At 43.9% G+C, this 11,623-nt stretch overlaps 1 protein-coding gene and 1 long non-coding RNA gene across 7 annotated transcripts in view; one reads left to right on the top strand and one right to left on the bottom strand.

Annotated features, from left to right (window-relative positions):
• The window catches only part of MAP4K3 (mitogen-activated protein kinase kinase kinase kinase 3), a 187,988-nt gene extending 182,601 nt beyond the window's left edge, over positions 1–5,387 (bottom strand). For 2 of the 6 annotated variants that reach the window (XM_025454095.3, XM_049095778.1), the window contains exon 1: positions 4,998–5,387. In XM_025454095.3, coding sequence (XP_025309880.1) covers positions 4,998–5,093 — 96 coding nt within the window. In that variant the 5' untranslated portion in view covers positions 5,094–5,387. The remainder of the gene's footprint in view (positions 1–4,997) is intronic. The other 4 variants (XM_025454091.3, XM_049095777.1, XR_007403089.1 and 1 more) reach the window with 3 other exon arrangements.
• LOC112664490 (uncharacterized) lies at positions 831–7,019 on the top strand. Its single transcript, XR_003139769.3, has 2 exons — positions 831–4,722; positions 5,799–7,019. It is a non-coding gene; the product is annotated as an uncharacterized LOC112664490 (long non-coding RNA).
• The last annotated feature ends 4,604 nt before the right edge of the window (positions 7,020–11,623 follow it).

The raw sequence follows: 11,623 nt of genomic DNA on the forward strand, positions 1-11,623 counted from the left end.
ACCATTTCCTCAGGATCCTCCAGACTTTGTCCTCCATGAAAGTAAAAAAATAAGCATACTCCTGATCATACTGTATTTTACTTCAGCTATTCTTTTCTAAATGCTTAAGGTGTTCATGTTTCTCAACAGGTTTCAGAACTGAGTTTTCCAGTCTTATAAACACTGACTATAATGAAAGAATTAGTCTTTGATGATACTAATCAGAACACCTTGAAAAGATACAGAACTACAAATAAGCAAACACAATTCACTAAATGCTTGAACAAATTAATTTCCTGATTTCACTGCCCAATCTTCCATTTTTCTTCAGTCAGCTTTCACAGAGACTCTGTTTACATACAGTACCATGTGAATGTTACTTTGGAGCTTAGCAACATTGCAGCCTCTGCTTCACCAGCAATGGCTTCCAAACACACACAGATAAAATCAGTATCGACATTTCCAAAGCATGTTCTCTACAAGGCACAAATTCTAAGAACAAGCAATATGTATTACAAAGAAAAAGAATCCCACAGTCAAGTAAGTTTGGAGTTTGCTGGTTAAGCAACACTTAACCAGTTTCTTTACCATATGACTTCTGAACCTTTAGTATACTCAGAGTAATCCTTTTCCTGGAGCTTCCCAACCACATTTTGAAATGCCTACACTCCTGTCCAGGATAAGAGATGATTCCAATGCCCCAAGCCTTAGCAAACTATCAACAGTTGGAGCTTTTGACAAAAGTGGGATACAAGGAAAGGCCCATTCGGAGGCAGATGTAGTCTGTGAAGAGGTCAGGTGGAGACAATGGGGAGAGCTCAAGAGGAAGCATAAGCTGGAGACAACTGGGAATCGTTCACAGGGATCAAAGTTAAGTCTTAAGACTAGACCAGATACTTCTGCAGAAACATTAAGACTGGTCCTTCAAACTTCCTTGCCTTACCCCATCTCCAGCTTTAGTATCTTCTGCTGGTCTCTAGCAATAAATCTAGAAAAACATCAGGACATGGGGAGGAATAAGACCAATCCAACTGAAAAACTGCCTGTGAAAATCCTATTAATGTAGACAGATGTTGATAATGTGATCTGGCATAAGACTACCTAATATCTCCAAGAGAACTCTTTGAAATGACAAACCTAGAGGTTATTCATTCTTTTCTTTTTTGTAAATGTAATGAATGCTATAAGCCATCTCTACAGAAAAACACACGCACACAATATTAAACCTATTAATTTCAGAGGGCTTCCCGGGCCTCCTGAGGCCCAACCATTGAGCTCTCTAGTCAAGTCTTAGTTCCCTAGATAACCCCTGCTACAAATACTTCATCTCACAGATGAAGGGCATAGTTACAGGACATTTAAAAGTATGACCGTTTTTTTAAACTGTATTTTCCACGTACTTTAAGATAGTGCAGAGAAAATGTATACTATATTTACGTATATTTTTCAGTCTAGAAAAAATGAAAACTTATTTGTTGAGTAAAACTCAAGTCATTTATCTAACACCAAAAACAGAAAGGCATATGAGCGATAACACCTTCACAACAAAAGAGCTGAGGCGCTAGCTAATTTTACAAGGCCACATAGCTAATAAATTTTAGATCTTCCACATTCTACTTCAGTGCTTTTTAACTAAACCATGCCACCTTAAGTAAGCGTATTATTTCATTGGGTAGGATAGTTTTTAAAATAAAAATCCCTTGAAACACCCACCTTCTAAGAATGACTATAAATAATTAGATCTCTTATTTACTTAATGTGATCATTCCATTTTTAGCACCTAAACACAAATTAAGGAGCAAATTATACATACTGGCTTTTGAAAACAAATCCTCTAATGCACTCCTCTCTAATCAACACAATTTGTATAAATAAGAAAAATCTAAAACAGCAAAACAAATACAAAAAATCTGTTATCTTTATACATGGACATGATTACAGACAAAAATACAAAAAGCTTAAGCTTTGGGTTATTTAGCAAGGAGGGGGTATGATGCCAAAAACCACACGGAGTTTCTCTGCTTTGGGCCCTTGGTATGGGAAGAGTCTGGCAGGCAGGGATCAAGCATCTATTATCTGATGTCCACTTGGCAGACTCTACAAAAACAATGAGCCCTGGCTGCACAGCAGGAGTTAGGTATTCCAACTACTACTTAAAGATCCACTCTCACAGAGTGGCTACAACTCAATGTGCTGAACTACAGGTGTGCCTTAATTTCTCCACTGGAAACTCAGTAATATGCTATCTGCTCATATCCCATCTTTATAGAGGCAGTACTGCTATTATTAAGAATGCAGTCTTGGGTGGCCTGGGTGGTTCAGTCAGTTAAGCATTTTACTTCTGCTCTGGTTATGATCTCAGGGTCCTGGGATCCAGTCCGTGGGGCTCTCCGATCAGTGGGGAGTCTGCTTGTCCTTCTCCCTCTCTTCCTCCCCTGCTTGTGCTCTCCGACTTAAATTAAAAAAAAAAAAATTTTTTTTAAATGCAGTCTCTAAAGGCTAAGGTTCAAACTGTGGCTTTGCCACTTGCCAACTCTGGCAAATTACTGCAATTTACCTGTGCCTCAATTTCCTCAAATGCAAAATGGAATTAATAAGAGCACCTATTTCATAGGGTTGCTGCAAGGAGTAAATAAATTAATACATGGAAAATCTTAGAGCAGTGCCTAGCAAATAATAAGCACTCCATAAATGTTAGTTCTCATTATCATTACCTTAAACAGATGACAAGAGTAATCAACTTATACCTGTATTGGACTTAGATGTCCTCAGGAAATTACAGGCTTTAATTTTTTTTACTTTTTAATCATGTGGCTTAACTACCAGCTGTTTTTTCTAAATATAGTAAATACATGGCCAATTATTTTTGTAAAGAACTTGAAAAGAACTTACTGTACACACTGCCACCTAGGACTGACACATTAAAGTTTAGTTAACTTTTCAACTGAATGTAATTTTTTTGAAAGATTTTATTTATTCATGAGAGACAGAGAGAGAGAGAGAGAGAGGCAGAGACACAGGCAGAGGGAGCCTGATGTGGGACTCGATCTTGGGACTCCAGTCCAGGATCATGCCCTGAGCGGAAGGCAGACGCTCAACTACTGAACCACTCAGGTGTCCCCAACTGAATGTAATTAGACTCCCTTAACCAGCTCTAATCTACTTGGATCCATTCGCTTCAACTTTCATAATCACTACCAATTCCAAAACAGCCACGGTTATTCTTACCTGGACTATTACAATGGCTGCCTAACTGTTCTTTTCCTCTCCAATCTACACTCCAGTAAAGTAGATCTTTTAAATCTAATTTTACTCCTCTACATAAAACCCTGCAATGGCTCCCCATTGCCCTAGAGAAAAATCTGACCTCCTTAAAGGACCTAAGAGGCCTGTATGATCTATTCTCCTGACTGTTCAGGCCACTGAGGTCTTTCAAATCCTTACCCTGGTTCCTTGGGTCCTCACAGCCTTCTCAGATTATGCTCTATCTGGCATAATCTTCTCTCCCCACTGCCTCTGACTCCCCAAAGGAGATCAGGTCCTCCTGTTTCTGCATTCATAACCCTAATCCTAATCTTCTTTTCTCCTGGGCAGCACAAAATAAAACTGCAATAAAACAATTATCCAAATGGTCGTTTAATGTTCTTCTTGCTCCCTCAGAAATATAAACTCCAAGTAAGACTTAGGAATAGGTCTCTTTTCCTGCTACAACCCAAGTGCTTACATGTCCAGTACCTTATACACAATAGGTGTACACAAACCGCCTATACTATCTTATGAGAAAAACTGACGAGACAAATGATGACAGAAGGCGAATCAACCACGAAACAAAACAAATGCAGAATCCTAGCTGCATTGTGAGGGGACATACGTGTTTTACTGAAGTAAAAGCCAAAAACCTACTGCTAAACCACGGGCAAAAAGTTTAGCTAGGACTAAACTTTCCAAAGTAAAATTAAGTTTCTCTGTGCATCCTCAGATGTCATGTGAAACAAGAGGAGTTCCACTCCAGTCACCAGTAAGAAGATACACAACTAAATCAAGACTGCTGCCACATTTGGCACTATCCGCTTCCTGGCAGTCTCTGCGAGGCCAAGAGTTGAGCTGGCCAGGGAAAGAGTGATTTATCTCCCACATTTAAAAGGGGTCCCTCTACAACAGGAATGCTGTACGACTAATACCCTTTGAATTCTAACCTAGTCAAGCCACTACCTTTCCTGAGTATTCAATTCGCTTTAAAAAAAAAAAAAAAAAAAAAAAGGCTGAATCTTCTGTGTCACTGACAAAAACAAGTTTAATGAGGCATCATAGTCCAATTCCATCTGGAGAAAACAAAGTTGCTTTTTCCTCCAAAACAGGGGTAAAAAAAAAAAAAAAAAAAAGAAAAAGAAAAATTATACTAACGAGATCTCTTTAACTAACGAAAGTCATTACTTGGGGAAAAAAAATTTTTTTTTTTTTACTTGGAAAATTAAAAGATGGCATGCGGATGCTAAGAGGCAAAAAAGGCTGAGGGGGGCGGCTGTGGCAGTGGTAACTACTGCCGGCCCGGGGGTGGGGGGCAGTAGCGGCAGACCTACCCAGCGGGCCGTCCCAGCTCCGTCGGACGCACACAGGTTTGACATACGCCAAACGCCCCGCCAGCGGGGCCGTCGCACTGACCCTGTCAATGCAACAAACGACAAGCCCCACTCCGCGCTGTGCTGAGGAGAGCGGCCCGCTCGCGTCCAGGGAAGCGCTCAGGTAAGCGCCCCGAGGTCTCGGGGTTACCCGCTTGGCCCTTTGTTCGTTCCAAGGCAGCGGAGCCCCGGGCGCCCGCTCCAGCTCCAGCTCCAGCTCCAGCTCCTGCTCCTGCTCCTCCTCCTCCCCCACAGCTCCCGGGCGCCCGCGTCTCCCTCAGAGGGGCAGCGCGGACGCGGGCGCCCAGACGGCGGCGGCGGCGGCGGCGGCGCCCCCCGCCCTCCCCGCGGCGGGTCCCGACCCCGCGGCCTCCGCGGCGCGCGGCCCCTCGCCTTTACCTTGTAGACGTCGCCGTAGGTGCCGCTGCCGATGCGCTGAATCAGCTCGAAGTCCTCCTGCGGATTCCGGCGGGACAGATCGAAGCCGGGGTTCATGGCGGGCCCCGGGTGCCCCCCGCCTCCCTCCCGGGCCGGGGAGGGGGGGCGCTCAGGGGGCCACACGGAGAGTGGGAGCCGCGGCCGGCCCCCTGCTCCCCCGGTGGTCACAATCGGCCGGCTCCACGCTGCGGCCGCCGCCGCCGCTCCTCTCACGCCGCCGCCGCCGCCGCCCAGGCTAACCGTCCCCGCCCCCGCAGCCCGCCGCCGCGCCGAACCCGGGTCACACCCACAAGGAGAGGAGAACGCTCGCAGCCCCTCGCTCGGGGTGCAACTCCAACATGGCTTCCGCCTTCGCCGCTCCTCCCCCTCCCCTTACTCCGGCTCCTCCACCCTCCTCCCCCTTTTCCCGGCTCCGGCCCGACTGCGCAGCCGCGATCCCGGAGGGAGCGCTCCCCGGCCCCGCGCGCGTGCGGCCCCGTGCGCGCTCCGGCTCCGGCTCCGGCTCCGGCTCCGGCTCCGCGCGCCTGCCGGGCGTGGGCGGGCGGGCGGCCAGGCCGCCGGGGGCCCCGCTCCCGCGTCGCGTTCCCGAGGGCGTGCCTGCCCCAGGGGGCCGTGGGGTGGTGGAAAGTAGCTCCCGTTCGCTGCTGATTCACCCGAACGGCAAAGTTGGATGTTGCCCTCTCAACGTCCCAACCGTAAGCAGCTGGTATAGTTTTAATTTGCAAGACAGCCAGTGTCCCCAATTTATTTATTTTTTTTAAGCATCTATACCTAGGACACAGCCGAGCATCAGAGATTTTCCGGGATTGCAGAGAAGGAGTGGCCATGAGGAGAGCCCCTGAGAGGAGTGAGCCGTGCTAGCTTGGATACCCGACACTGGGCCCGGGCCCGAGGTGCAGAAGAGGGCAGGCCCGGAGAGCAGCCAGGAGGCGTGTGGAGTGGAGAGGGCGTGGGAAGCTCTGGGGGAAAAACACGCTGCGAGGCCGCCCGCCAGCCCCAGTGGAGGGCGTGGGAAGCAGGCAGAGCCTAGAACTAAAGCAGTGATTGACCTTCTTCTCCAGAGACGCTGGATTATCAAAGACCCGGGCGGGGACAGCCCAAGCTGTGGAGCAACCTTGCGAGGGAGAGGTTGTGGAGGGTGGAGCGTGAACAAGATCCGTCCTGCACCTGAAGTGTAAACATAAGGATGATGCGGAAGCTCTTTGGTTGACCTACCCACAACCCCACCCTGCGTGAGACCCAGATTGTGAGCATTAACAGCCAATCTATGTGGACACCAGCTCCAACTGTTACTCCCTGTGCAGGCAAGCATGTGAACATGGGTTAATTTTCTGTTCTCAATACATTGTCCACTAGGCCTTTCCAAAAGCTTTAATCAAGCTTTAATCGATGGCCACTTGGACGGTACCACTTGGAGTTTTGTTTCAGAAATGTCTTCCTAATATCCATAGGCACCACACCTTCTGACCACTAGTGTTCCCTAATGCCCAAACCGCTTAAGGATAAAATAAGTATAATCAACTTTGCCTACAGTAAGATTGCATATTTATTAAGTTCTCAAAGAAGTTGTTTATCTGAGTATCTGTTGACTAGAAGATGTTGGGAAATGACCATCTCTTCGCCTACTCAAGTAACCTTCCAATTGTCTTCATTTTTAATTAAAGCATCAGTTAATACGTGCATATAACTTAAATTACTGCTATATGAGTCCTTATCGTGGGTTTTTTTGTTTTGTTTTTTCTACCCATGATAGATCTTACCTTAAGGCTCTGGTATCTTGAGAATTAAACTCCTGAATATAAATGTTACTCCATTCCTGCTTTTGCCTGTTTATGGCACTTGCTGGGAACCCAGACTGCAAGCCTTTCTTGTCCACATTTCTTGTCCACATTTGAAGAATTGTTTGGTCTCTTTAAGCCAAACATGAGAATAATTAGTCCAGGATTCAGATAAGCAGACCTAATAAACTATCCCAAATAGGAATCAGTTCTGCTCTTTTTCTCTGCCTTTTCAATACAGGAAAGCCAAATTCTCAGCACAAGAACCTGGTAATGGTTTCACTGTTTTGTTTGCTGGGATTATCATCTGTGCAGATAACTGCATTTGCATCACTAATAGACTTCTTTCAAAGAGAAAAGACATTTCAGTAGGGCTGAACCGGTCTTTAAGGTTTTGTTTGTTCCATTTTGGCAAGGCCAAGCTAGTCCTTTTGAAAAAGGATTGATTTTCATGTAAGGGCCTGATTTGCCATAGGGTTACAGCATAAATAAAAAGGCTTTTGCAATTAACTGTTCACAAAGCCTAAAATATTTTGTTTTTTGTACAATATACATGCAGATGCCAAATCTGATGTCTTTGTTTTTCCTATTCCAATGCTCCTCAACGTTGCTAGAAGTAACACTAATGATCACACTTTCTTTGAATCCGAGAAATAGCTTCCCTCTTCTATGATTAGAAACATCCTTAGAAGTCATCTACTCTTTTCAATTCAAGAACTGCATCTATACCATCTTTCCTGAGTTTATTGCTAGTTGAATACCTTCAGTAAAAGGAAATTCACTGCTCCCCAAAGCAACTCACCTTGTTATAAGATAGTGCTAGAGAATGATCATAATAACAACAAAAACAATAGTCACATCTAACATTACCAAGTGCCTACACAGTGCCAGGAACTGAGCCAAATATTTCCGTGTATTATCTCATTTAATTTTCACAACAACTTGATGACATAGGTATTATCATTATTTTTTGAGGTATAGGCAGATTAAACTGGCTCAAACTAAAGGAAGTTGAAATTTGAGCAGAGGATAAGACACAAAGGCCTGACTCCTCTTAGCCACTAACCCATACTCTGCTTTACAGTATACTTTTTAAAATTTCTCTTATGCTAAATCAATACCTGCCTCCTTGTCATGCATTTAGAGTCAACGATTAACCTCAAAAGAAAAAAAAAAAAGAGTCAAAGATTATTAGATTCTAGTGGTACAGAAAATAGAGAAGAAAACCACAGTGCCTTGCTCTCAGGGAGTTTGCAGTCTCACAAAACTGTGATATATAGGAAGGATGTTAAAGCTAAATCTTAAAGAATGTGTTGGAGTTAGCCAGAGAAGTAAAGGGGAGGGCATACACTCCAGGCTGACTGCTTAGCCCTACCCCCTTAAAGCACCCACCTATGTAAGCATCACACTGTAGGGAGCAGGTAAAGGCCAAGATGGACAGTATATCCAGACCACCCTTCTCTTAGCCCATCCTTCATCAGTCTGTAGCTTAGGGATTCTTTAGTCTCTGTACCAACTTTCAGTTTTAGTCTCGGACTTCTGTCTAACCACCCGTTGGATCTGCTTCTTTGGTTTACCGACTTCATAATCACCACTCACATTTCAGTATGCCAAGAGCTCTGAGAAAGGAACATGGAGCAAGCCTTAGCTCAGAAAAAGACCCTACAACCAGGTCATCCATGAGAGGAGGAGAATCAGACCCAGACATATGTGAAGCAACGACAGAGTTCCAGGATGTTATATAGCCTAGTCTAGCACAGCTCTGAGCCAGGCAGGCTACCTACCTGATTCATATCTTATCTCTGTCCCCTACTGAATGACCTTCAAAAGTTATTTCAAAATGGGGCTGCTCTGGAGATAAAACTAAAATGTATGTTAAGGAGCACCTGGGTGGCTCAGTCAGTTAAGCATCTGACTCTTGGTTTCAGCTCAGGTCATGATCTCCTTGGTCATGGGGTCAAGCCCTGAGTTAGACTCCACCCTCAGCAGGGAGTCAGCTTGAGATTCTCTCTGCACCTCTACCCACTCATGCTTTCTCTCCCTCTGTCCCTTAAATAAATAAATAAATAAATAAATAAATAAATAAATAAATCATTAAACATAAATAAATAAAATACATTTTAAAGTCAGTAGTGCCTGGGCCACAGCAAGCCCACAAAATACTAATTACTATTATTTTGAATATTTTTTAGAATGTTTTATTTATTTTTTATTTTTTTATTTATTTATTGGTATAAGTGTAACTATTTTTTTTTTACAGGGTTAGATTAATTTCAGGCGTACAATATAGTGATTCAACCATTTCATACATCCCTCGATGCTCATCATGACAAGCGTACTCCTTAGCCCCATCGCCTATTTAACCCAATCTCCCACCCACCTATTTTAGGTTTTAAAGGATGACAGTCATGGGGATGGGCATGGAGATATTATTTAGGAAACAAATGCAATAATATATATAAGAGAACCTGATTTAAGGCCAAGGATGCTGAAGCCAGAGAGAAGAGAAAGAACACAAAGATCATTAGAAGGTGGAATTGAAGGTTTGAAGGGGTGAGGAAGCAGGCAAACAATGGGTGATGTGTAGGCTTAGACAACAGGAAGGTCCCAAGAGGGTGATAGTATTTACCATAGTAGGAGGTATTAGGGTTATTTGGGGGAGGATTTTAGTGTTGAGTCAAAGTAAATGATTCTGCTTCATATCTATTAAGGTGGAGATGTTCAACTAGAAACGTAAAATTGGTGACAAAAAATAGAGTTGAAACTTAGAAAGGATGTCAGGGCTAATTTTTAAATGTTGAGAGTCATAGTTTAGGAGTTATTAAGTATCTGTTATGTTCCAAACACTATATTAGGTTCTAACCGTGTAACAAGGCATGGTTGGGTTACAGACAAATTCTCAGATAATTCCTTTACAATGAGATGAGTCCTAGGGTGCAGGGAAGCAGAGCCAGAAGGAGATGTTAGGTGCTACTTAGGCTAACAATCAAGCCCTACATCAGGCTAACAATTTGGCTCTTTTTCAAGCCAATATATATTTTAAATTTTTCTTTAAATATTTTTTAAAATAATGTATTCATTTACTTAAGGTAAGGTGGAGCTCTGCATGGGGAATAGGTGGAGATGGAAGTCCTCAGGTGTAAGCTTTCAGCTTCCACCCTGATATTCTGAGCAATTCAGTTCTCCCAAATTTGCATATGTCCCAGCACAGTTATTTCTCAATGGAGGTTTTATTAGCACTTAGGGTAGGACAATTCTTCCTTGTGTGGGGCTGTCCTCTATTTCAGTACTGCTCCCAGCCACACTGACATCAACCACAAAAATAGCCGCACATATTTCCAAATGTCTAGGGTTGGCCTGGGGTGGGGGATGGGAGTGACTGGATTGAGAATATTTTTTTTTTTTTTTTTTTTTTTTTTTTTTTTTGGATTGAGAATATTTGTCTATCATGTCCTTGAGAGAACTGTCACCCACACCAAACTATTTATCATAGTATTCCTTTCTATCTCATATAGGATATACCCTGAGACAAGTTCTGATATATAAAATATTGTTATATTATTTCCAATGCTTAGCACCCAAGTGGGGTTTCACTGCCTTCTGTAGATTCACAACCAAGAGTCCACCCGCTTTTTATCACATAGTTCCTAGGATCGCATGGGAGGGTACCAAATCTAGTCTTCACAGGTTATGGAAGACTTCACAGAGGAAGGAACCTCTAGGCTGAGACTTAAAAGACAAGTAGAGAATTAGGCAAGCAAAAACCTATACTCCATACCAAGCGTACAGTGTTTACATCCAAAGAAACAAGTAGTTCTGTTTAAGGAGAGTAGCAGGAGAGGCTAGTGTGGTAAGCAAGGACTGGTCCATTAAGGAGCATGTAAATTATGTTAAATAATTTGCATTTCCTTTTTTAAAGATTTTATTTATTCATGAGAGACACAGAGAGAGGCAGAGAAAGAAGCAGACTCCTCACAGGGAGCCTGATGTGGGACTTGATCCCAAAACTGGGATCAAGCCCTGAGCCGAAGGCAGAAGCTCAACCGCTGAGCCACCCAGCCATCCAGGCATTTCTTCTTAAGAGTGCTGTTGGGTTTTCAGCACAGGAGCAGGGTGATCTCTTTTGCTCTTTAGACATACTCCACCAGCTACAGATGGAGAATGAGTTGCAGTCAGGTGGCAGGACTGGAGATGAGTTAGGAGAATAGTTCAGAGGCCATTGTAGCAGTCCACCTAGGAGAAAAAAGATGGTCTGAGTTAACATATGAACTCAGCATCCCCTTTCAGTCATGTATTTGAATTGTGGGTTGAGATGAATTTTCATAGGGAAAATAAATGAAATAGGCAGAAAATGGGTTCCTAGAAAACCCCAACATTTAAACTGTGAGCAAAGGCAGAGAATCTAGCAAAGGAGGCTAGGAAGGTGAGATCCAATATGATATGTGGAAATGGAATGGTGTGGTAGCCATAGGAGTGCACCACTTAGGATTCCCTTCAAGGAAGCATATGCTGTAAGGAGTGTGAATTACTGACAGCCTCTAGCCACCATGCCTTTGGCATCCATCACAGCCTTCATGCAGAGGTCTCAATCTCCCCAGATGCTCCCAACCAGTGACTGAGCACAGCCCGTCATTCCTCCCCAATGCAATTTCCTCTACTGGACAACCTTTGCTATGGGGCACCCCATTGGCATCACTGGTCTAGTCTCAGAGCTTCCCTGCAGACTGAGGCTCTTCCTCCCCAGGCCTTCTTCCTTCTTTCTCTCCTTTCACAAGTTTTAAGCCATGCATTGCAGTCTGAAAGCCTTCC

Source organism: Canis lupus, chromosome 17, assembly GCF_003254725.2.
Source record: "Canis lupus dingo isolate Sandy chromosome 17, ASM325472v2, whole genome shotgun sequence".
In the NCBI taxonomy this organism is placed as follows: Eukaryota; Metazoa; Chordata; class Mammalia; order Carnivora; family Canidae; genus Canis; species Canis lupus.